General features: G+C 53.1%; 1 protein-coding gene across 1 annotated transcript in view; it reads right to left on the reverse strand.

Annotated features, from left to right (window-relative positions):
- The window catches only part of RYR1 (ryanodine receptor 1), a 134879-nt gene that overhangs the window by 35429 nt on the left and 73692 nt on the right, over positions 1 to 25758 (reverse strand). Inside the window, exons 65-87 of the mRNA XM_049900695.1 lie at positions 25209 to 25290; positions 24532 to 24662; positions 22879 to 23202; positions 21525 to 21765; positions 18387 to 18474; positions 18212 to 18304; positions 16252 to 16422; positions 14555 to 14614; positions 14210 to 14347; positions 13224 to 13336; positions 12962 to 13058; positions 12594 to 12700; positions 10739 to 10790; positions 10076 to 10147; positions 8669 to 8768; positions 8261 to 8340; positions 8092 to 8168; positions 6856 to 6929; positions 6207 to 6224; positions 5064 to 5144; positions 1169 to 1257; positions 919 to 1047; positions 732 to 836 (exon numbers count right to left, since the gene is read on the reverse strand). Coding sequence (XP_049756652.1) covers positions 732 to 836; positions 919 to 1047; positions 1169 to 1257; positions 5064 to 5144; positions 6207 to 6224; positions 6856 to 6929; positions 8092 to 8168; positions 8261 to 8340; positions 8669 to 8768; positions 10076 to 10147; positions 10739 to 10790; positions 12594 to 12700; positions 12962 to 13058; positions 13224 to 13336; positions 14210 to 14347; positions 14555 to 14614; positions 16252 to 16422; positions 18212 to 18304; positions 18387 to 18474; positions 21525 to 21765; positions 22879 to 23202; positions 24532 to 24662; positions 25209 to 25290 — 2522 coding nt within the window. The remainder of the gene's footprint in view (positions 1 to 731; positions 837 to 918; positions 1048 to 1168; positions 1258 to 5063; positions 5145 to 6206; positions 6225 to 6855; positions 6930 to 8091; positions 8169 to 8260; positions 8341 to 8668; positions 8769 to 10075; positions 10148 to 10738; positions 10791 to 12593; positions 12701 to 12961; positions 13059 to 13223; positions 13337 to 14209; positions 14348 to 14554; positions 14615 to 16251; positions 16423 to 18211; positions 18305 to 18386; positions 18475 to 21524; positions 21766 to 22878; positions 23203 to 24531; positions 24663 to 25208; positions 25291 to 25758) is intronic.

Raw genomic sequence — 25758 nt, forward strand, 5'->3', positions numbered from 1 at the left:
GGCATTTCTACTCTGTCGCATGGGGCTGCTATGAGTCAAAAATCGACTCCATGGCCCCTAACAACAACAAAGGATGTGGTGTCCCCTCAGATGTGGTGCCCTTGTACAGTGCACAACCTGCCCAACTGTATACGGTGGCTTTGAACACATCTACCAATTTGGGGAGACAGACGCAGAGCAAACGGATAAAGTGTGTATGAGACATGGACAAGACGGCATGGGGGTGGGGGCAGAGTAGAGGGGGGCTCAGAGATTCTAGGGACCGGGGCTGATGCTCCCCAGGGGCCTTACATCATAAAAAAATGGATGCCTATAATGGGTGTCATCTGCCGCAGGCAGGACAAAGAAGCAAAGCACTCCTTCGGCCCTAGGACCTGATCTGTAAGCCTGTCCCATGCCACCTCCAGGGCTGTCTGAATCTGAGCTGACTCCACCAGAGAGAGAAGAACACCAGCCAATCATAGAGGAGATTGGGGCCATTGGGGGTGAGGCCCAACTATCAGACCAAAGGAAGTGTGGCTGGGAAACCAGCTGATTGGTGGTGGCAGGGGAAAAGGCGGGGCCATGCCAGAGAGCCAATCCAGAGGGAAGATGGATTTGGCTACGGAGGGAGCCAATCTGGAACATGCCAGGAGCACGTGGGTGAGAAACTGACCAATGGGACAAGACTTGGAACCGACCCAATTGGGGGATGCCCAGAAGCAGGTGGTAAAGAACAGAGGCCCCCGAACCTGAGCGAGCTTCATCATCATGTGGGCAAACACGTGCAGGAATCCCACCACGGCGTCCCAGAGGCGGCTGTGCGCCAGGCTCTGCTGGTTCCCTGTGCAGGGCCCCTGGGGGGCAGAGGGCTGAGTGAGCGCCAGGCAGGGCACAGGACGCGGGGCTGTCCCACCCGCTCCAGCGAGTGGTGCCTACCTGGATGTACTCCGTGAGGCTGTTGAACACCTGTTTAGCCACCGACATGGCCTTGGAAAAGTTCCTCTTGCCCTGCTCCTCAATGACATCCTTGCCTGAGTAGTACCAGTAGAAGTCGCTGATGGACTCCTGGGGAGTAGGTAGGATGTGAAGGGGTGCCAGGGCCAACCATGACCCTACAGCCCCCACCCACATGCACTCACAACCCCCACTCAGGTACATTCACACCTGGATGGCCCCACATCCACACCTGCAATCGCAAGAGATAGTCCACCGTGCAGATGATGATGTTAATAGTGGTCGTGTTCCCGGTCTGTGTCCGCAGGTAGTTTTGGAAATCTAGGGAGATGGAAAGTCATTCATTCACTGGGCACTTACCTTGAGCTAGGGGAGATGGGCAGTGAGTCATTCATTTATGCAATAAGTATTTATTGTGTGCCTACTGTATGACCAATCCCTGGAGTAGGACATCATGCTTGGTAAAGCAGAAGGTCAGCGAAAAAGAGAAGGCCCTCAAATGAGATGGACTGACACAGTGGCTGCAGCTATGAGCTCAAGCATAGCAACGACTGTAAGGATGGCTTAGGACCAGGCAGTGTTTCTTTCGGTTGTACACAGGGTCGCTATGAGTGAGAACTGACTCAAGGGCACCTAACAACTGTATGCCAGAAGGCATATAATCATCTATTTATTTAATAACTATCGAGCTCATACTACAGGCCAGAGAAAGAGCCATTTATTCATTTATCTAATAAATACTTATTGAGGGCCTACTACGTGCCAGATGTGGTGGAGGGTCAGTCATTTATTCATTCATCCTGCTCTCCCCCAACAAATATTTATTGAGCACCTACTAGAAACCAGGGGGAAGTCAAGATGAGTCATTTATCTGTTGTTCATTTACCTGACAAATATTTATTGAGCACGTACTACGCGCTAGCAGGAGGTAGAGGTTGCTCACTTATTCTTGATCCAACAAATGTACTAAGCACTTAGTATGTTCCAGGCACTGTTCTAGGCCCTGGGGATTTAGCAGCAAAAGAAAGCAAAATTCTTGCCCTCATGAAGTTTATATTCTGGTGTAGTAATTTCTCAATCTTGCACTGAGACTCAGTACACGTTTAACCTGAAATTATATCTACATATTTTTTTATACCTGAAACAGAAGCTGCACACACCCTTACCACATGGTATGCATTCTGGTATTTTCTGTCTTGTACTAGTCTAATTAATTCCAAAAGAATTCTGAGCACAACCCACTAAATTAGTGATTCTCAACCTTGCAACCTTGGCTGCACGTTAGAATCACCTGAGGGCTTTTAAAATCCCAGAGCTCAGGTCCTACCCCAGGCCGAACAAGCTAACCTCTGGGGGGGGTGGTGAAATCTAGGCTTCAGATGTTTTAAAGCTCCCCAGGGCGGCGGGGGAGGAGGCAGTGTGCAGTTAGGGTGAGAACCGCTGAGGTTAACTGATTTCACCGCCTGCTGGGGGGTCGCTTCCCACTGTTTGAAAAAGACTGTTCTGCGGCAGAAAGCTGGTAACAGCTGAAGCTGAGTGATGGGTCCTTGGGGTTTTACTAGGGCATTCCTATACTTTAGAGTATGATTGAGAAGTTCCAGAATACTAATAAAAATAGATAAATGCTGTTCATGGGTAGCAGGGGTATAATGGGAAAAACGATCAGGGTTGTGATGAAGGGATGCCAGGGGGCTGGAGGAGCCCAGAGGAGATGCCTGCTCCAGCCTGGGCGATCAAAGAAGGCTCTCTGGAGGAGGGGACCTCTGAGTTGAGGCCTGAATGATCACTAGGAGTTGGCTGCACCACTTCTCAACTGTGTGATCTCAGGCAAATTACTGAACCTCTCTGCATGGCACAGACTATGTAACACAAGGATCACAATAGACCCTACAGCCCCTGGAGCTGTTGTGAGGATTTAATGCTTTAGCGTGCACAGAGAATTTAGGGCAGCACCTGGTACATAAGTGCTTGACAAGCATGACCACAAGCCAAGCCCCGGAGGGTGTCCCAGGAGCAGCTGATGGATTTGAACTGCCGACCTTTATGGTTAGCAGTCAAGCTTTTAACTACTGCGCCACCAGCGCTCCCAATAAGCATTAGCTGTTCTTACAAGGCCTTAAGGCGAGTGTAGAGGTAAGAGCGGTACTTGCAGCAGCGGTTCTCAAAGTGGGTCCCCAGACCAGCAGCATCAGCATTTCCCGGGAGCTTGTTAGCAGTGCAAACTACTGGGCTCCACCCCAGAACTTGGAAAGCAGAAAGTCTGGGGTGGGGCCCAGCAATCTATATTCTAATAAGGCCACCAGGTGATTCTGAGGCACACACACGTTTGAGGACCATCTCTTTTGACCGATTTGCCAAATGACCAAGGCATCAAATTATCAAGGAAACAAAAACAGGCTTCAGTTAAGTCTTTTTGGTGTTTATAGCATGTCTGGCTGCCCAGGATGGATTTCACAGGCTTTAAGGGGGTTTTGATTTGTTTGTTTTCCCCCAATTTTTCTTCCCATCCAACTTCCCCATAGCCACTTCCCAATTGCTGTATCAGGCTGGCTCACCGGAATGCCTGCTCTGCTGGGTTCACATTATAGGTGAAGGGTATACTCAGAGACTAAAAATTTTGTAAGCAAATATCCAGGCTTTCCCACCAACCCAGTTTTCTACCTTCTTTATTTTTGTTGCTCTAAATTGGGCTGTATACCTAAATGGTTAGATAGCCAGCTCCCCACTCCAGCAAAGATTCTGCCCGTGAGAACATTGTCAGAGATGTGCAAATAAACGAGAGATAAACCTTTTGTCTGGTGAATGGCACTGAACACTCAAGAAGCCCAAGGCCTCTGAGATTGAAAAACTTTTCAAGTATTCATTTGATTAGGCCAGTGAGTAAATTCATGAATTTAGGCAGGGGACCAGATGGCAAATTTGTTGGAAGACAGAAACCCATTCACAAGAACACTCTCACTTTCAAGAAGTCATAGGCCCAGGAACTAAAACCATCATAAGCCCCAAAGTCTGATTCCACCTTAGTTAAAACCAAAAGAAGAAAACTCTATTCGCAAGGCACAAAGGTATTTTCATAAACCTGGAAGGAAAAACTGGCCATGGACACAGGAGCTTTTGAGACAACAAAGCAATGGATTCTGCTTTGTCCTTTTGTCGAAAAGAAAAGGGTGAAGATGAAAGCTATTTACAAGCCAGTTACCTTGGAGAGCTTCACTGAGTGGGGCAAAGGGTCTGCGGGAGTTAGATGTGCAGTGACTTCAATTCTTGTCAGGAAGGTGAGTTTCTGGGCGGTGTGCGGTTTTATAATCACCTGCTAAGGGTTCTAACCACAACCTTGAGACTGCATGTTTGTTACAGGAAATGGCATTTGCTAGAATGTGTCTTGTACAGAATTTTGACTGTTCCTTTCACGTTTGAAACTGTGTTTGCCACAGGAGGTTATATTTTCTCACCGACAGTGTGTTTCATTAATTTGCTCTGTCACCCTCGAGCTCGCTGAATTGGCTGAACCAGAGAGACAGTTGTGGAAACGCTTGCTTAAGTGAGGAAAGCATCTGCGGGCCTTCTCCTGGCCACGCGCTTTACAAGCAGCGTAAATGAGTGATTCTAACAGACCCATTGAAAACACCATGTAACTTTTCCCTTCTACAGACCCAAAGTATGGAAACCCTCCACACATGATGGCAGCAGCAAAAGCAAACTAGTATTTTTAGCGAATAAATAAATATTAACCTAACCCCAACCCATTGCTGTCAAGTTGATTCTGACTCACAGTGACCCTACAGGACAGAGGAGAACCGCCCCACAGGGTTTCCAAGGAGCAGCTGGTAGATGTGAAATGCCAACCTTTTGGTTAGCAGCCAAGCTCTTAAGTGCTGCGCCATCAAGGCTCCAATGAATGAGGACAGGGGAGGTGAAAGTGAAACAAGGTGACTGGATCTGAGAAATTGGAGAGATTTGGGAAGGAGAGTGGACAGGGTTGGAGGGCCGCAGAGGATGAAGGACAAGGCCTGGTGGGTGTGAGGCTGTCAGTGATGCGGGGAGGAGAGGGACTGGAGATAAACTCAAGTGGCCTCCCGACCCACACCAGACCGCGGACCCTCCCCGCCCATTGCCACACCCCTCACCATTGTTGTGCCCCTCACAGAGCAGCTGCAGAAATCGGAACAGGTCTTGGGTGAACTCATCATCCGCCATGACCTTCTCTCCTGGGGGGCAGGGGGAGGCAGGTCCCAGAGGGGTCAGATGGGCCAGGACACAGCTCACACATGCACACGGCCCATGCACACTGCACGCCCAGGCACGAAAGCTTAGGGGCAGTGGGAGGAGCAGCCACTGCTTCAAAGACACTCTGAGGGTCCCAGACATCCATGACACCAGGGGTCCCGACTTCGAAGTCCACAACATCAGCAGATGGAGACCTCGGGGACCCTGATTCATGAAGCTGGGGCCCCACGTGTATTTCTACAGCATCACTGTCCCTTTGATGTCACCACTTGTGTGCCATCTGGGAGTGTGTCCACCCAGCAGACCTTCAGGCAGCTGGTATTTCCCTCAGCCTCCCTCCAGGGCCACAGTGGTTAGTGGATTATTGGGGTGGGGGTCATTTTCACACAAAGGCGCTGAGCAGGTGGCCAGGCTGGGCTGAGGGACGGGGATTGACTGCCAGCTGATTGGCCTAGATGCCTCGAAAGCAGCCAGTCCAGGAGAAGCAGAGAGGATGGCTTATCAACATGGACCAATCAGAATAGGCATCTGAAAGAAGCCAATCAGGTGAGCTATAGGAGAGGGAGAGGGAAGGCTAGACAGTGAATGGGTCAACCAGAGCAGGTGCAGAGAGGCACGCACACCAGAGTGGATGCTGGAGGCACCCAATCCGGTTGGTGGATGGGAACCCCTGAACGGACCAATCCTGGGTCGTGGCGGCAGAGAGCAGGGAATTGGGAGTTGGGGATCCCCCCACCCTGGGACTGTGAATCTGGGTGCGGAAGTCCGAGATCATCCAAATGAAAAGAGATCTTGGTAATCTTCTCTAGCTTCCGTTTTACAGATGGGGAAACTGAGTAATAGTCCCATGGTTGTTAGTGGCTAATCTGGGGCCCAAATCTAGACTTGCTGACCTCAGGCTTTCCACCGGTGTGATGCACTCAGTGTAGAGTCACCTCTCCCCGAGGGGGTGCCCCAGATCCTCAGCCCCGGGGTGGGCGGTTGGGGATTAGAAGGGGAGGGGCGGCAGTAGCACAGCAAAGGGAGAGGGCTGGGGGAATTACCGTTCTGGCGATTGATGACTGGGGCAGCCGACAGGATGGGAGGAGGAAGCGGGAGAAAAGAGGGAAAAAGAGGGACGGCAGGAGACAGAGAGACAGAAAAACAGATACACAGTCAGCGACGAAGACACAGACACAGAGAGAGACAACCCACAGAAGGACAGATGGATGAGGAGACAGAAGGAAGCAGGTGAGCATGGAGAGAAGGACACAAAGGTAGAAGCAAGGGGAAAGGAAGGATAGGGACCAGGAGGAGAGAGCAGGACAGGTGGGGGTGGAGAGGCAGGGAGTGAGGGTTAGGGTAGAAAGTTAGACACATCACAACACAGCAAGGAGACTCCATTAACCCAGGTTAAGGACATTAATGAGGGAACAGCAACCAGGGCGGGAATCTCCAGGCGTGTGGAGGGCAGGCTCACGTGATGGGTACACAGGCAGGAGAACCCCTGGGGGGGCCATGGGAGGGACACTCTGGAGGAATGGTGGAGGGGGCAGGGTTGGGGACTGCAGTGGGGGAGGAACAAGGGGGTGCTCTTGAGGAGGGGGCATCTTGGACGAAGGGAGCTCTGGGCAGTGCAGTGTGGAGGGGTGGGTGAGGATCCTGAAGGAGGAGGATGTCCCCGGGAGAGGCAAGCCCAAGAGAGGGCCTCACCAGTTCCATCCTCGTTCACCATGCCCAGCCCCTCTGCCTTATTCTGCCTCTCAAAGGCATTGAGATCCAGGACACTGAGGGGGGAGAAAGGAAAGACGGGGAAGATGTGATGAGGCCTCTGCCCGCCTCTCTTCCACAGCCTGGCAGCCCCCACGCTGGGGGCTGGGGAGCCATACTAAACCAGGTATCAGCCAGAATCAAGAGGCAGCAGAAATCAACTTGGCAGAATCAACGAGGTAGTGGCTATGAAGTAAGGTGGGGCCAGGATGAACCCAGTACCAGCTAAAATAATGGGGGAGCAGAAACCACCAATCAGCAAAAGCTACAGAGGGGCAGGGGGCAGCGGTAGTTGAGTGGTAGAATTCTCGCCTTCCATGCAGGAGTCCCGGGTTCAATCCCCAGCCAATGCACATTGTGCGAAGCCACCAGCCGTCTGTCAGTGGAGGCTTGTATGTTGCTATGATGTTGAACAGGCGTCAGTGGAGTTTCCAGCCTAAGACAGGCTAGGAACGAAGGCCTGGTGATCTATGTCCAAAAATTAGCCAATGAAAAAACCTATGGATCACAACATTCTGATAGTTTTGTTCCACGGTGCATGGCCAACTTGATGGCAGCTAACAACACCGATAGGCAGAGACGGTCGCTTGACAACAAGAGGAAAAAAAAAGCAGAAAGTCGTGGAGCCAAATTAATAAGGGTCATCGGAGAGAACCCACATTCCCTGCTGCTGAGTTCCCCTTGAACTGTCAGCAGCCTTCCAGTCCCAGCCACCTCGAATCCATAATGTCTCTCATTCTTAAATCTCTGTGACATTCTGCCTCCCTTATCATTCCTTGTGAATTCTTTTTTTGTTGTTGTATTTAACGTTATTGTGTTTTGGGTGAAAGTTTACAGTGCAAATTAGTTTCTCATTGAAAAATTTATACTCAAATTGTTTTGTGACACTGGTTGCAATCCCTGCAAATGTGTCAGCCTTCTCCCCCTTTCCCTTTACACCCCGGGTTCCCTGTATCCATTCATCCAGTTTTCCTGTCCCTTCCTGCCTGTCGTCTTTGCTTTTGAGCAGGTGTTGTCCACGTGAATTCTTATCATAAAGCTCCTGTTATTTGGACTAGCGTGAGTGGGTCTCTGTTCTTTGAACCAAGACAGCGGAACTAGAACAGAAAGTGGTACCAGGAGTAGATGGCACGGCTAGACCAACAAGGCCTTAAGCAGAAGGGGTACGCCAGAACCTACCTGCATGTTTGCATCAGCACCTGGATACTCTGGAAGAAGCCAACTTCCTTCTTGTCCTTCAGATAATCCAGCATTTTCTGCAGAGGGGGTGGGAGAGGAGGGGGAGCTGGGAGTCACTCAGGAACCTTCCACCTCCCAACCGCCATCCAAGGCCCTTTGCTTCTGTTACCTGCTGCACGTCCGCATTGCCTCCATTCAGGATGGAGATGCCCAGCTTCAGGGTGGAGGACACCATGGAGCCTGTCTCTCCTGCAAGGGACGGGGGGCAAAAGATAGTCCACTCAGTTGGGGAGCAGCGTTCCCTAACCCCCAGGAACAGCCATGCCCGGGAGATAGAGAACAGGGATGGAGGAGCATGCAAGGGGGCGCCTGCAGGGGTGATGCTGATTGAAGGGTAAGAGAGGACTGCAAGGCAAGTGTGCAAGGCCCCGGGGCAAGTGCAAAGCACAGCATGCAGAGGCAGGAGCGTGTGCCCGCTGGGCCTACAGGGATTTCCCACTGGGCCCACAGGGAATGCGTAGACTGGTGAGGGTAGGTGGGCCATGCCCGGGAGAGGCAGACACGTGTGCCGGGGCACCTTTGCAGGCACTGATCATTTGTAGGACCATCTCGGCAGCCCCCCGGCTGTGTAGCCGTGCCTGTTGGTACAGCAGCCTCTGCTTCTCCATTTCCTTCTCCTGAGGCAAAGAGGTGCCCCGTGGGCAGTGAGACAGGCTGAGCCACCCAGCCTCTCCCCTGACAGCCTCGTCCTCACCCCGGCCCTCATGCACCTGGCTCTCCCACAAATACCGATTCATCCCTTCAACTGTGACCTCTCTCTGTTCCCTAGGGCTGGAGTCCTCAGTTTGTCTCTGGCACCTAGCACAAGGCCGGGCATGGAGCAATAGCTCCATAAATCAGGGCCCCTTCACCCAGGACCATGCCGCCACCCCCACCCAATGTGCCAGTGGATAGAATTCAGGTGGTCTGCGAACTTGGATGGGGAAAAGTTACATTTCTGTGCTTAAACTCTGCTGTCTAATTGATTCCAACTCATAGCGACCCTATAGGACAGAACAGAACTGCCCCATGGGGTCTCCAAGGAGCAGCTGCTGGATTTGAACTGCCATCCTTTTGGTTAGCAGCCGAGCTTTTAACCACTGCGCCACCAGGGCTCCATTTCTATGCTTAGTGCCCTCTAACTGAAGTTCAGCATTTCCCTCTCCTGTGAACAAGGCCATATATCAGAGCAATGCCAGCGGCATCTATGATCTTTGCCACCAGCAAGAACTCCAGATGTTTCCACATCGTGTCATTGCTGTCACAGACATCTCGGGATATCGTTTACGTCCATCACTACTTCTAAGGGACAGTCGCTACGGTGCCCAGGGCTAGAGCGTGCTAGTTGATGGATTAAGGAGGAAGTACACACATTACTGTATCACTGATTTTTTTAAACATTTTGGTAGCTGTTGCCATATACTTGTTTCCTCCGAGTCCTAGGAATTTCTTCTCTGCATTTAAAAACATGATTCTCAGAAAGGCTTTTGTGCCAAAGGGCACAAAAAGGGTTCAGAATCTAGGAAGCAAATGCTTGCTGACTGCCTTAATGGACGGACAGATAGATGAACCACCCTGTCCCCCCTCTCTCACTGCCAAGCCTTTGCGCATGCTGTTCCCTCTACCTGGGACGCCTTCTTCCTTTTCTTCGACTGCCACACCCCTTTTATCCTTCAGCTCAGATATCCCCTCCTGTGAAAAGCCCTCCTTGACAGCTTGGCCCCAGGCTGGGTCAGGCCCCTTGTCTGGGTCCTGGCCTCTCTGCCTGTGTCTCTGCCATCACCACCCTATCGGTGGCCTGACTTTTCCCTGCTGTGTCCCTCACACCGCCCGGCACAGGGCCAGGCCCGAAGCACTGCTCTGTGAACATGTGCTAAATAGATGGCTGATTGCCCAAGTCAGGGTCCCCCGCTCCCTTCCCTCAGGGCCTTCCCATCCCACCTACCTCAAAGGAAACCTCGACCTCTTCTTCAGCGTTCATGTTCACGTTCTCCTCTGCCTCCTCCAGGTGGCAGCTCTGGAAACAGGGTATCAGTGAGGGATGATGGTGAGCAAAGGTGATACCCCAGTCAGGAGCATCACTAGGGTTGGTGTCACCCCTCCTTCATGCTAACTGCCACAATATTTTAGCTAAAACCCTGGAAAATCTGACAAAGTCAGCGACTATAAAAAAAACACTGGCAGCAACAGAAACAACAGCGCCGGCCTGGAGCATGTGTAGACGAAACCACGTGATGGGAAGCGTCATTGTAACTAGGTAATAAGACAGCTCCACCTGGAGCGCCTTAACAGGTTCATAAGTGAATTAGCATAGAGCTTTATTTAGCCTTGTAGGTACGTTGAGAAGTAAGCTGGGCTTACGGAAAATGCTTTCGTTGTTGTAGCTACAAGGATATTTTTATAACAAATTTCTGCTGAAACACAGCACGAAAATTTCGTAGACAGACATTTTGGTTTCACTCCTTCTGATAGTGTTATCCGGTGCAGGCTGGGCCCCTCACACCCCCCGTGGTGATGCCTCTGACCCCAGCACACCCTCAGACCTTTCGGCAGGCTGGCATTAGAGCTGGGGAGAAGGGAACGTGGCCTGGGAGGGGCAGGGCCTCACCTTTGCCATGATATCAGCATACGCCATATATAGGTAGTCCTCATCCAGTTTGCTGAGGAAGGAAGCCTGGAGACCGTCAGAACCCGGTGGAGAGGAGCCCCATCTTCTAACAGCTTCCTGTTTTCCCTTGGCGTGCCACCCCTCCCCACCCTCAGGCTGTGTGGTTCAGTTGGGCGGACCCCTGACCTATTGCCAGGGTGGGCATGTGAGGAAGGCTTCATCAGTCAGCAGTTTCCATCTTCTTGGCTACAGTTAATAGGTAAGGGATGGTCACGTGATTCACACTGGAGGTAGGAAATGCATTCTGGGAGTTTTGATGGAGCTATTGGTAGAGGCACTGTCTTTCTACCTGGTTGTTAAAATGGTGTAATGGGATTCTGGAGCTTCCGGGGCAATCTCGCCACCTTGGGGCCCACTCAACAACTATGACCAGCCCCTCACCTTCTCCTTGTCCCTCCTCTACAGCAGTAATAATGGTAATGACAAACACCCACTGAGCGGAGGGTTTACCCTATGTTAGTCCCCGTTCTAAGTGCTCTACCTATATTAACAAATTAATCCTCGTAATAAACCTGTTAAATACATACCCATCACCGTCAAGTCGATGTTGACTCATAGTGACCCTATAGGAAAGAGTAGACCTGCCCCATAGGGTTTCCAAAGAGTAGCTGGTGGATTCGAACTGCTGACCTTTTGGTTAGCAGCTGAGCTCTTAACCACTGTGCCACCAGGGCTCCAATAATCCTATTAGGTAGGTGTATCATTGTCCCCATTTTACAGATGAGGAAATTGAGGCAGAAAGATTCCTCTTGGCCAAGGTCACACAGCTTGCACATGGGAGTGCTGGGATTCAAACCTGGATAGCCTAACTCCAGAGTCAGTGCTCTCAACCACTACACTGTGCTCCTCCCAGAGGGTGGAAAGCGAGACACTGAACTTCCCGGTTTCCTCTGCAGGTGTGCAGAAGTCCATTAGGGAGAGCTTCCCCTCTCAGATCAAAAGACTTTGCTCTTGCTTAAAATAAAAAAAAAAAAAAAAAAGAAAGCTTTCCCTGTCTTTCTGCCTGGAAGGTGGGCATGATGCCTGGAAGTGCAGCATCCATCTCGTGGCCATGAGGCAACACCCATGAAGACAAAAGCTAAGAATGGCAGACCAGAAAGCTAGAAAGAGCCTGTGTCCCTACCAATGTCATTATGCCGCTGTACCAGCTCTGAATTTTCCACCTCTTGACATCCCATTATATGGGGAAAATAAATCCCTGTGCCTCAGTTTCCTCATCCACAAAAAGGAGTTAATAACGAATGGTACCTATCTCATAGCGTGGACATTAAATGAGCGAACACATACATGTCAAGTGCTTAGCACGGTGCCTGACACATAATAAAAATTTAAAAAAATTTTTTTTTGACACATAATAGCCACTTGGTAAATGTCTGTCATCACCACCAGCAGCAGCAACAGCCTTATTGCTATTATTTAGTCCCGAGACTGCCAATAGCTCACATGAAGCCTTTGTGTGAATTAGAAGAAAGGTCCCCCTTCCTCACGTCCATCTGTTGGAAATGTGTCAATATACTGACTTTGTTTGAACAAGACACTTTCTGTCGGAAAATCCTAGAAAGCTACACTGTGGGTGATGCGATCCCGCAAATGAGATATGCTTGTGAGGTGCTCAGCCTGCACAACGGTAGGTGCGCAGCTGTCCTGCCTGTCCCAGTAGTGAGTAAAGGATCAGCCGTGGGACTCCCCCAGGTCTCTCCTGAGGCACAGAGAGGTTGCTGGCGGGTGGGGTGGGGAGTGGATGCCTTTCCCAGGATGCCGGGGACATCTCTGAGGCCCAGGGAAGGGTCTTCACCTCTTTTCAGTCAAGGCCGTGCGGCTGAAGTGCAGGACCAGCTGGTGCAGGGGGTCTGGCTTCTTCTCCTTCTCTTCCTCCTCCTCCTCTTCTTGCTCCCCAGCTTTCTGGGGGGAATGGTGGGGCTTTCGGGAGGGGTTTCCTGTGTCCCCTCCTGTGTCCCCCCTCAGCCCTACTGGGCTGGATTTTTCCCCTTCTCCCCCATCCTGCTCCCTCCCCCGGTTCTGCCCAAGCCAGAGCTATACTCCAGAAGCTGACATTACCATAGACCCCAACATACAGGACGATGCCTGCAGGTGCCCACCTGGCAGCCTCAGGCCCCCTGCCTTACCCAGACCACCCACACCCCCAGGCAGGCTCCAGCTCACTGAAAGATCATCTATCATGCGGTCCTCAAAACTGTGGTCTTCAGTCAGGATCCACGCCGCCTTGTAGCTCTCCAGGAACATATTACACGCCCGGTGCCTGAGGGTGAAAGTCTGGGGCGTCGCTGAGACCTCCCCACCCCTCCAAGCCCTCTCTAGCCTCCCACGCATCTGCCTGCCCCAATGTGTTGGCACTCCATCCTTCCGCCTCCGCACCACCCCTTCTCCACCACCCTGTCAGCTTCCCTCCTCCCGGGAGCCTTACGTGGGCAGGTTGTACAGGGGAGTCATGCGGAAGCACGCCACGACCGCCCGCCGGCGCTGCTTGGACAAGAGCTTGTGCCACACGGCCTTCTTGGACTTATAAGGGTGCTCCATCTGAGGGGCGGGACAGTCTGTCATGTCCCCGGACCCCGCCCCGGTCTGGTTCTCACTCCCACCCAGGGAAGGATTACCCAGTAAGCAAGGTACGCATGAGCTTACTCGTGCTTACTTACTAATCTATAGCGCACAATTTCACCTGTTTTTCTCCACGGCAAAGATGTGGTCAAACCCATGTGAAATTGTGCACTACAGATTAGTAAATAAACACAAGTAACCCGGTGCATACCCTGCTTATTGGGTAATCCGCCCCTGCTCCCACCCCCAGGTGAAAGCGCCCATCCGTACCGGGGTCCACACTCAGGCCCCACTCACAAAGCCAAAGCAACCCCTTGGACCCACCAGCCAAGTTAAGGTTCTGACCAGAGCTCCGCCTCCACACCGGAGTTTCCATCCCAGGCCCCTCCCCAAACCCAAGGTCCTGCCCGGACTCAAGCTGTCCCGCTAGGCCCCGCCCCCAGGCCGAAGGCCCTGCCCCAGTCCCCGCCCAGATCCATTTTCGGTTCTGACTTAGACACCAGGCTCCTCCCCGGGGCCCTGCCACTAACCCAAGTCCCACCCCTCCGGCCCCGCCCACAGACCCGAGTTCCACCCTAGGCCCCGCCCCCAGGCCGAAGGCCCTGCCCCCAGTCCCCGCCCAGATTCATTTTCAGTTCTGACTTAGACACCAGGCTCCTCCCCGGGGCCCTGCCACTAACCCAAGTCCCACCCCTCCGGCCCCGCCCACAGACCCGACTTCCACCCTAGGCCCCGCCCCCAGGCTGGAGTTCCGCCTCCATGCCCCGCCCCAGGAAAACGTCACGCCACAAGCCCCGCCCAGAAACGCGAACTTCGGCCACTCAGCATCAGGAATCCTCCGGCTCCACCCACCTGCTCCAGATGGTAGAGCACCGCGGACACCTCCTGGACTCTGCGCACGATTTTCTCGGGGTCGTCGGCGTCCTCCTCGCGGCCAGGGAGACCTCGGTACAGAGCCATCTGCCAGCGCAGAGAGGGGGAGCCTTCGACCTGAGCGGAGGAAGGCCGGCCGGCGTGAGGCACCTCCCCGCGAAGGCGGCTCAGCCGGCTGCCCCACCGCCCTTTCAGTGTCGTGGAGATTGAGCTGCATGTTAAGGGCCTTTGTTCAATGCCTGGTACATAGTAAGCGCTCAGACATTGGCTATTATTGTTATGAGTTCGACATGCCCTTTTCGGTTGCAGGTTAGGGAGGCATACCTTTCCCTGAAGGTGGAGGTTGTTCTGCAGATACTCCCGGACCTCCTCATCTGTGTCTTTCTGGAGAGACATGGCCAGGCTGGGTCACCCTGGGGGGCCTAGCGTCCTCCTTGACCCACAACCCTAACCCCTCTAGTGCAGCCACCCCAGGACCTGGAGGGAGGTTTGTACGGGGAGGATATGAGAGAAACTCAAAGGATCTAATGGTAGGTCAGGTGTGGTCAGAGGGGCATCCTGGGGGGACCAGAGGGCCACAGAGGCACTGCTAAGAGACAGTGAGGATTTAAGGGGCCTCGTGGGGGTCTGGGAGGTAGGGGGTAACAAGAAGATCTCATCAAAGGTCAAATAAGGCCAAAGAGGAATTCTCAGGGTAGAGTTGGGTCTGGGAGTTAGGGGAGGGAGATGGGCAGGGAGTTTTTGAAGATCAAAGGGGTTGTAAGGATGTTGACATGGTCAGCAAAGGTCACTGGGGGATTGAGGAGGTCAACCAAGTCACTGGTGAGGGTAACACAGGGGCCAAAGGAGGGGTTACCAGGGTGGGAGTTCCTTATGGTCCCAGGAAAGGGGGTTCCTCAGATGCCAAGGTGAGGGGTCAGTGGGGCCCTGGGGGGCTCTTTGGGGGTCCTGGTGGGACTCAACAGGTCTTAGAAGGAACTTGAGGTGCTGAGTGAACAGGCCTTTGGGGTCCTGGGAAAGGGGATCCTTGTGACATGAATGTTAGTGGTCTTCAGGGCCCAGAGGGGTTAGTATGTAGTCAGGGTGTTGGTAGGGTCCTGAAGAGAGGGCTTTAGGAGTCTCAGGCAGGATCCTGGGGGGTCTCCTAGGGTCCCAGAGGCCGCAAAGGAGTGTGGGGGCAGGTAGCTCCTGCAGTCTGATACAAGGAGTAAGTAGGGTGCTCAGAGGCCTCCCTGGGATCCCAGAGGACTTAACAGGGATATAGAAGAGGGATCAGTTGATCCCCAGGAGATCTGAAAGATCATAGAGGTGTTGACACAGTCATTAGGAAGGGGTCATTAGGGTCCTAAGGAGCTACTCAGAGCCATGGGGGTTCAGTAGGTTCCAGAGAGTCCTTGGGGGCTCAGTGCGGTCAACAGTCAGGGGAGGGGTCAGCAAGGTCCTGAGGGAGAGAGGTGGTGAGCTGGAGAGCTCCATGGGGACCCAGAGTTTCAGTTCCAGGGGCTCAGGGGAGGGCCAGTGGGATCATGAGGGGTTCAATGGATCCCAAAAGGCTTTTGAGGTCCTGGTGGGAAGGCTCAGAGGAGTCTCAGGGAGGTAGTGGTCTCTTGAGGTGGGGTCCTCAGGGTCCCAGCAGGTTTGGCATGGTTGGGGAGCGGGAAGAGTGTCAGTAGGAATCCTGAAGGCTCAGTGTGGTACTAGGGGCAGAGTCCTTGGGACCCAGGGAGTTCAGTGGGGTCCTACACATTTAATAGGATCCCAGGGGTCTTAGTGACATTCCTGGGGTCTCAGTGGAATCCCAGCTAGGGTTTGTAGGTCCCAGGGGCCCTAGCAGTATCCTGAGTGGGGTCCTCAGTATCCTGGGGGCAGGCTCAGGGAATCCCAGAGGGCTCAGTGAATCCTGAGGATCCTGGGGGAGGACTCAGTAGAGCCCTGCGGGAGGGCTCCCAGGGTCCTGGGGGCTCAGTGCGATCCTGGGGAGTCAGTAGGGTCCCAGGGGTCTAGTAGGGCTGGGCAGGTACCAGGGCATAGCGGGTCTTGGCCAGCATGATAAGCTCCTGATCAGTGGGTGCACACATGTTCAGGCCAATGGGCAACATCTTCTTAAGTGTGGCCACTATCAGCGACGTCTGCACAGAGTACCGATCCCCCCGGCGCTGCTTCTTGGTGCGTTCCTGGTCCGAGCCCCCTGACTGTGGGGACATAGGGCTCAGTGCTGGCCTGGGTGCCAGCCCAGCCCCATGCTCAGCCCAGCCCCATGCCCCAACCCGCAGCCATTGCCTATACAGCTTGGGTGCCAGGAACCCCCTCGCCTCAGCATGCACCTCATTTTCTACCCTATACCCGGCTGATCCTTCACCTCACACCCCAAGCCTTGACCCTAGGCACTCCCAAGCCCAAGTCCCCATCCCAAATTCTCAACTTCTATCCCAAACCCTTCCAGATTCTCCCAAATTTTGGGCCTTTCTCAACCTCTGGCAGCCCTCTCCCAGAATCCCCTAAGAACTCCCAGTATGCTTCCCTGCTGCCCCCAAAACATGCACAACCCCATACTTCATATTCCAAGACTGAACCCACAAGAATGAAATAAAGATGGAGACCCACAAGGAGTCCCAAGAGATAAGAGTCATGGGAAGAAAAAGAGATGGTGAGAGATAGACAAGGAGACAGAGACAGAAGATGTAAGAGAGACCCAGAAAGATCTGGCGGCAGAGACACAGGGCATAGAGTCCCACATCTGTGTTCTGGAGCCTTGGTGCAGACCTGTGGCTGGTGCCACCCCAGTCATGCCAGTGAGAGGCCCCAGTGACAAGCTTTGGCCAGAGCTACATCCACACGGCTTGCAGAGAGAGCATGGCCCCTGTGCCAGGCACTGCCGAAGGCCACACATGCAGCATCTCAGAGTCCTTGCAGAGGACCACTGGTCAGATGCCAGCAGAGGCTCCAACCAATATGACATTTGGCCAAGGTCACACAGCTAACTCCCAACAGTCGGAACCCAAGCCTGCCTGATTCCAGAGACCAAGCCTTCCACTGCAGGGCGAGAGTGCTGCCTCCCAGCCATGCACGTTCCTTCCCATCCCGTCCTCCTGGACCACAATGCTTCCACAAAGCTGAGAATTTTTTTTTTTTTAAAACAAAGTTAAAAAAAATAAAAAAGTCAAATTGCCAGATGCTAAGGGCTAGGAGGGGAATAGATTGGAGGGGGGAGGGAGAGAAAGGATGGAAGAAGGATGGGAGACCGGAGCCAAGGACGGTAGGTGGGGAACAAGGGGACGGGTATTCTGGAGGGGGGCTGGGGCTGGGGGAGGGGGTAAGAGGGTGTGAGCCAAGAGCCATGCGGAAAGTCCCAGACGTGGGGCTGACCTGTACGTCTCCTGCCTGCTTCACCGGGTTGCAAACAGAGACAAGAAGGGTTACCCCAGCCCCTTAGAGAACCCCAGGCCAATTCGAAGTTGGCCTATCCCAACTCCTCTGCCCCCCACTACCATGCATCCCCTAGCTGGGCATTTCCAGACCTTGGCTGAAGGGGTGAGGGGTTGCTCTTTTGGACCTGAAGAGGGAAGTTCTGAGAAGGATAGGGGTTGGGGAGAGGCAAGGAGAATAATGAGGTGAGGAAAGAAGTGGGAGATGGGAGAGGAGGATATTGGGATGGAGGAGTGAGATGGGAAGGAGGGAGGTGGGAGAAGAGGGAGAGGGAGTGGAAGGAGATGGGGAGGAGAAATGAGGAAGATGAGGAAGAAGGGAGGTGGAGAGGAGGGTGATGGGAAGGAGGAACAAGGTAGGGGAGGGAGGAGATGGTGGCGGGGGAGAGGAAAATGGGGAGCAGGAGAGTGATAGGGGAAGGAAGGAAGACAATGGTGGGGAAAAGGGCTGCTGTGAGGGCTGCGGGGAATGTGACCAGGACAGGGCAGGCTGGTTGGCTGAGGAGGGTGCCCCCTCCCTCCCTGCAAAGTCTTCCTTCCAGAACAAAACGCCCACCTTGGCCATCTTGCTCTTGTTGTCAGCAGTCAGAAAGGACATGTTGTTGATCTCGTTCTGCACCACAAAGTTCTGCTCCTCACGCTTAAAATTCTGGTGGGGGGGCAGTATGGGGGTCACACAGGGTAGGGTGGGGGCATCTGTGGGGGTGAGGGGCGGTGGGGGCCAGACTCACGTGGGACTTGGACCAGTAGATGAAGATCTCCCCCACCATCCTGAACAGCTCCTCCGCGTTGGCATTGGGCGCCGTCAGCCAGTGTGCCCTGGGCAGTGGGGATGGGTCTGTGAGGGCTTGGGGCAGGGTACCCAGGGAAGGAGGCCACAGAGAGAGATCTCAAAGGAGGGGGTGGGGGGACTAGGAGACACCCAGTAGGAAGAATGGAGTTTTCTAGGGTAATCTGGCCATTCAGATGAAAATTTAAGATTTTTAAATGGCCACTCCTTTTTTTTTTCTCTTTTACTTCATATATAATGTAGGTATAAAGAAATGTCAACTTATGAATGCCAACTTGATAAATTATCACAAAATGAACGCACTTATGTAACCACCACCCGAGTCAGCAAGTAGAACATTTCCAGTCCCCAGAAGTCCCCTCGTGCCCCCTCCCAGCCAGTCACCCCACTTCCCTGCTCCTGAACGATGACCCTTATCCTGACAGCTAGAACCACACGTTTGCTTAAGCACAACAGCTGCTAACCAAAATGTTGGCAGTTCGAATCCACCAGCCGCTGCTTGGAAACCCTGTTGGGGCAGTTTCATTCCACTGTGTGAACGTGCAGCTTGTTTACACTCCTAGGACTCTGTCCAACAGCAGTACCCACTCATGTGCACAGAGATGGATATGCAAGGATGCTTCCTGCAGCCTTGTTAGTAACAGAAAAGCCCGAAGCAGCGTGAGTGTCCAGCCGGAGGGGATCGGTTAAACAAATGAGCGCCAACTGCAGGGAATGCCGGACCGCCGTTAAGATGCAAGAGGTGGATCTACGTGCTTTTTATGGTGTACTGTTAAATTAAAAAAGGCCTTTGCATTATGACAAATGGGCACACGCTACATGCCCAGCACTTGGGGAATGATAACCACGGCCTGTTCTCACTGCACAGCAGACGCTGTTGGGCTGCCTGCCTGAAAGCTATTCCCCTTTTTTCGAGTTCACAGAACCTCAGTTGTTTGGCATTCATCCCTCTCCTATGTGAATCTGAATTGGATCTTGATTAGGCTAAGCCAAGCACAGAATTCCCCTCTCTGGTTCTACTCGGTCCTACAGGGTCACTATGAGTCGGAACCGACTCGCCAGCAACTGGTTTAAGCATAGGAGAAGGAGCCCTGGTGGTGCACTGGTTAAAGCACTTGGCTGCTAACCTAAAGGTCCATGGTTTGAATCCACCAGCCACTCCGTGGGAGAAAGATGTGACGGTCTACTCCCGCGAAGATTACAGTCTTAGAAACCCTATGGGGCAGTTCTACACTGTCCAGTAGGGTTGCTATGAATTGGAATTAACTCGCTAGCAACAGGTTTGTTTTGTTCCAAGCGTAAAGATCAGGAAAGTGGGGGAAGTGGAGGAGGGGACAGGTAACATGGGCTGCCACAAAAGCCCTTCTCTCCGGGGGCAGGACTCACCCCAGCCAAGCCTTCTATAGTGTGCAGGGTCCCACCTCCCTCCTTTCTGCTTAGACGTAAAGGGAGAAACAAACTAGAATCAAGCCGATTGACCCGGGAGGAAACAGATATTCCCTCGGACACCCTCCGCCATCACTACCAGTTGCCATCAAGTGGATTCCAACTCCTGGCCACGCCACATATCTGTAAAATTGAAGGTTCCTACAATGACCACCCTGACAGGGAACACAACAGAGAGTTCCTGATGGTGCAGGAGAAAAGTGGGGTGCACACCTCAAATTCTAGTAAAAAGACCGGACTTAACAGTCTGACTGAGACCGGAGGGAGCCCAGAAGATGTGGCCCCTGGACTCTGTTAGCCCAGAACCGAAACCATTCCCAAAGCCAACTCTTCAGACAAAGATTAGACTGGACTGTAAGACATAAAATGATTCTCGTGAAGGGAGTGCTTCTTAGCTCAAGTAGATACAGGAGACTAAACGGGCAGCTCCTGTCTGGAGGCGAGATGAGAAGGCAGCAAGGGACAGGAGCTGGCTGATTGGAATAGGAAATCCGAGGTGGAAAGGAGGAGTGTGCTGTCACATTATAGGGAGAACAACTAGGGTCACGTAACAATGTGTGTATACATTTTTGTATGAGAAACTAACTTGAACTGTAAACTTTCACTTAAAGCACAATTAAAAAAACAAACAAACAAACCTGAAAGTTTCTAGAAGGTATCTGACCCTAAGAACAAGTACAGGGTGAGCCGATGGTTATTTAAGCGTAAATTTCCTAGCTGAACTTGTGGCTAAATGAAGTAGCAGTTGGTAACAGTTCCAGTTTGTTGTCACCTGGAGTGGTGGTTATGCTGCACGCAAGCCACCGTTTCCTGTTTCTGCTCCCTTGACAGACATAGCTAATCGATCAGAGCTCCCTTCCCCTCAAACCCCCAATACAACCTTAAAGTCTTTTCCCACCAGGATGGAACGTGGCAAGGGAGGTGAAACTTATTCACCACCCTGGATTAGGCTGCCCCTCTGAGTTAATAATGCAGTGCTGATTTTAGGGGCCCTGGTGGTGTTTTTTGGTGGTGCAGTGGTTAAAGCGATCAGCTGCAAGCTGAAAGGTCAGCGGTTCGAAACCACCAGCGGCTTTGCAAGAAAGATGTGACAGTCTGCTTCTGTAGAAATTTACAGCCTTGGAAACCCTATAGGGCCCCTATGAGTCTGAATTGACTCAATGGCAGTGGGTTTTTTTTTTTTTTTCCTGATTTTAGGGAGATTTAGGAATTGGTTGATACTGTGCTTGTCCTTTTATTAAAGTTCTGTATTTCTAGGGAAAAGGAGGCTGACCAGAGCTGGACTATGTTCCCTTCTTCTCTCAGTGACTGAGGAAGGCCTGACCATTGGCTGCACCGCATGAATCAGACACCCCCATGTACAGACAGCGCTGGAGGGAAACAGTAGGGCTCCTTAAGGCCAACACTCCAAGTGGTACAGCAGTCAGATTCAGGAGTCTTGACGGAGCCGAGGGCCAAGCACAGAGGGCTGGATTTTGTTGGGTGAATGTGGCTAAAGCCAGAAGGGATAGGACGGCAAGGTCAGAAGGCTGGGTTGGGCCAGTGGGAACCAAAAGTTTCTAGCCAGTTAAGAGGGTGAGGGTGGGCGCAGGGAAGCCGGAGGTCAGGGTGCAGTGTGTGGGGACACGCTGACCTGTTGTTGTCCACGTAGCGGATGAGCAGCGGGTAGAGGGCGTACAGGTCCCGGCAGAGCACAGAGAACTCGTCGCGCACCAGCAGCTCACCCTCCTGGGCCTCGGCCTTGGCCTCCAGGCGCAGCTGCTCCTCCTCGGCCACCACCTTCCCTGCCCGCTTGCGCAGCCGCCCGATGGTGGGGATGAAATGGGAGTGCAGGAGTTCGGGCCGCGCCCTGCTCACGATGGGCTGGGCGAACACTGCAGGGGCACAGGGCACAGGCCAGTCGCTGTGGCTGGCCTCTCCCCTACCACCTGATGGGGACTTCTGGCTCTATCCTCTGACCTCTGACACACCCCCTGACCCCTAGCCTGAATCTCTGACCCAGCACTTACCCATTGACCCCAGCCTGACCCTGGCCTCTAACATCTGACCTCACTGTGACTCTGAACTCATTCCCGACCTCCGATCGTGAACTCTGACACAGCTCCTGAACTCTGATCCCAACCCATGATCCCCGGCCTGAACCTCTGACCCAGCACTTATCCTTTCACCCCAGCCTGACCCTGGCCTCGAACCTCTGACCTCAGTGTCCAACTCTGAACTCACTCCTAGCCTCTGATCCTGATCTCTGACACAGTCCTTGAACTCTGATTCCAACCCATGACCCCTGAGCTGAATCTGTGGCCCAGTCCCTATTATTTATGGCCCAGTCCCTATTATCTGACCCCAGCCTGACACAAGTCCCAGACCTCTGACTCCCAACGACTAATCCTAACCTGATACCTTACCTTAGTCTATGACCTCTAACCCTAGACTGACTTTAACCTCTGACCAGGCCCAGACTCTGACCCCACTACATGATCTCTGACTATGACCCCTGTCTTCTGGTCTCAGCTTCTGAGCTCTGACCCTAGCCTCTAATCCCAGCCCCTTATCTCTACCTTGACCCTTACCCAAACCCCAGTTCCTAACATGAAACTTATGAACAAGGCATCCCAACCCGTTAAAGACCCATTTCTTGACCTCTGACCTAAAACCTTAAACTATCCATATCAGGGGACCTGATGCCTGACCTGGTCCTCTGACCCTTTGTTTAAGGAATTATTTAGACTTCTGACCCACCTCCTAGCCAATGACCTAAACCAGAAATCCAGAATCCAGCCTGGAGGACACCCAGGACCCTATGAGCCAGAAATTGTGACCCCATGCCACAACTTTGGCCTCTTGACCCTGAGATAGCCTTAACTCTGACTCTTAACTCTTCCCAACTCCCAGGAGACCACGGACCCCGAGATCTCAACCCTCTGATCAGGGGACCCCAGCCCCCAGGACAGTGGCTCAGCCCCAAAGGCCCAGCGCCCCAGACCCACCAGCAAGTCGCTTCATCCACGTGGCCTCGTCGATGCCCAGGTTGTTGACGATGATTCGCAGGATGTTCCCCAGCAGGGAGTTGAGGTGGTCGGAGGTGACAGCCGTGCAGGGTGGGGGCGCGCTGGCGGGCAGGGGTGCCTCAGGCCCGTATTCCCACCAGCGGGGCAGGTAGCTGCACAGCATGGGCAGCGTGATCTCGATGACGTGGGGCATCTCTGTGTAGCGGGCCCCCGACTCGGCCAGCCCCCCGATGTCTGCCATGAGCCGCTCCAGCACTGGGATGTCGGGGCACATCTCCTCCACGCTGTTGGGGAGCCCCAGGACTGGGGTGCAGGGGGGGCTCAGGGCATGCCGACCCATCATCCTCAGAACTCGGTGTCCCCAAGCCCCGACAGCAGGTTAGATACCACTGAACCGCCACCCACCCACCACTAAACCTACCCACCACCAAACCACCACCCACCCACCGCTGAGCCAGCACCACTGAGCCACCATCCCCAGTCCCCATCCTTTGACCCCACCCTCCAACCAACTCCCCCAACCTTCACATTGAAACTTAGTAACCCCCAAAATGTTTCACACCCCCAAATCTGTCTGCTCCCTGAAATCTCTCCCAGACCCCAATCTCCACCCCTAGAAAACTTCAGTTCCAAAATCTCCCATACCCCAAACCCGTTCCCCCACCCTGCCATGTAACATACCCCAGAAGTAACCCCCTCAAACTCCGGCCTCCATATCTTATCTCTCTAAATCCCACACTCCGGTTCAGTCCCCTGAAACATACAACCCATCATATATATATAATACATATAAACATATATAGTACTGTTCATGGGAGCCCTGATGGTGCAGTGGTTAAAGAACTCAGCTGCTGACGAAAAGGTCGGCAGTTCACACCCACCGGCTGCTCCTTGGAGACCCTACAGGGCACTTCTAGTCTGTCTGATACGGTCGCTGTGGGTCAGAGTCCACTTGATGGCAACGGTTAAACGGGTATTATTGTTCTTAATAATAAACATATAGTAATGTATGTATATGTATATATCCCAGACCCAGTGCTGTCGAGTCGATTCGGACTCATAGCAACCCTATAGGGCAAAGTAGATCTGCCCCATAGAGTTTCCAGGGACCGCCTGGCGGATTTGAACTGCTGACCCTTTGGTTAGCAGCCATAGCACTTAACCACTACGCCACCAGGGCTTCCAGGTATATATATATATATATACACATATATATACATATATAAAACAGTTGCCATCAACTCAATTCTGACTCATGGCGACCCCGTGTGTTGCACAGTAGAACAGTGCTCTCTAGGGTTTTCAAGGCTGTGACCTTTCGGAAGCCCTTCTTCCGAGGTGCCTCTGGGTGGCCTTGAACTGCCAACTTTTTGGTAAATGATTGTGTGCTCAACCATTTGCACCACCCGGGGATTCCTGAGTCCCTCCTATAATAGCCTTCAAATGCCTTCACTCCCCAAGCCAGGGTACCTATAAACTCTGGGATCCCCCAATCTAGAGCACTGCCAGCCTGGACCCTCAGCTCCTCACAGCCCACATTGGGCCACACTGCCCCCTGAGTGGGGTCTCCCTGGGGCCCTGTGCTGGATAGACTGTCACCCCTTCCCGCCCGCCAGTCCGCACACAACTTACTGGCCCGCTCCCGGGGCGACTTGGTGGTGTACACCGAGCAGGCGTTATACTCGTTCAGGTGAGGCTCCAGGAAGGCCACCGGCATGGCCGCTGCCAGCCGGGCCAGGCACTCCCCGAGGGCAGGCCGCAACCTGGAAGAGGGGGCTGCGCTTAGCTCCGAGCCTCCCCTTGGCTGGGTCTTGGGTTCCAGCCCATCCTCTAGAGAACTGCCCCTCCCCAGGGCCCTTTGGGGCAGAGCGGCCATTGGCCAGCGTGAGCTTGTTGCGATCTGAGACTTTACATTTCTTGTAAATGGCCTTTTCCCAGGCTTCCTGAGAGCCCTCCTGCTCTACAGGCGATCTTGGCCCCTCAGAGCCCACATGGGCACTGCCAAGCGTTTCCCGAGAGCCCACAAGTGTCCTGTGGCCCCAGTGTACTGCCTTCGTTTCTGTGTGCCCCCTGCCAGGGCAAGCTTGATGGTCCTCGGCAGGGTGCAGCCTGGGATGCTGGCCAGCAAGTGGCCCGAGCTGTGGGCCTCCCTCCGTGGCTGGCTTTCGCCTGAGCGCCCTCAAGTGGCTGCCTTTGGGAACTGCAGCTGCCACAGTGTTGGCACACTGTGCCCTTCTTCCCCGTTCCCTTCCCTCCCTGAGCCCCCACGGTCCCCACCCCAGCCCAGAACTATGGCTCTCCCTCCTTACTTTTCCACGTAAGTGCTCTTAGTGGTTCCCAGAGAATAGATACTGCACAGAGTTCGGTAGCAAGAGACCTGGACGTCATCCACTGAGGGAGAAAGGGAGGGGGAGGGTCGGGGATGTACCCTCCATACCGGTCCACCCCCCACCCCAGCCCTTCTGTCTAAGATAGAGTAACAGCAGGGGCTGTACAGCCAGCCTGCCATTTACTAGTTAGGTGACTTGAGCAAGTACCAACTCACTCTTGGCCTCAGATTTCCTATCTGTAAAAAAAAAAAAAAAAATCTGTAAAACAGGTATAATTACAGTAAGTCCCTCACAGGATCGTTTCAAGGACTAAATGAATTAATATTTGAAAAGAAATTAGAACAGGGCGTATAGTTGGCACTCAATAATGGCTTGTTGTTAGCTGCCATTGAGTTGGCTCCAACTCATGGCAACCCTATATACAACAGAGCAAAACATTGCCGAGTCCTGCTCCATCTTCACGGTCTTGGTAATCAGATAATATTCTGTTGTGATCCACAGGGTTTTCATTGGCTAAATTTTGGAATTA

This window comes from Elephas maximus, chromosome 11, assembly GCF_024166365.1.
Source record: "Elephas maximus indicus isolate mEleMax1 chromosome 11, mEleMax1 primary haplotype, whole genome shotgun sequence".
NCBI classification, from domain to species: domain Eukaryota; kingdom Metazoa; phylum Chordata; class Mammalia; order Proboscidea; family Elephantidae; genus Elephas; species Elephas maximus.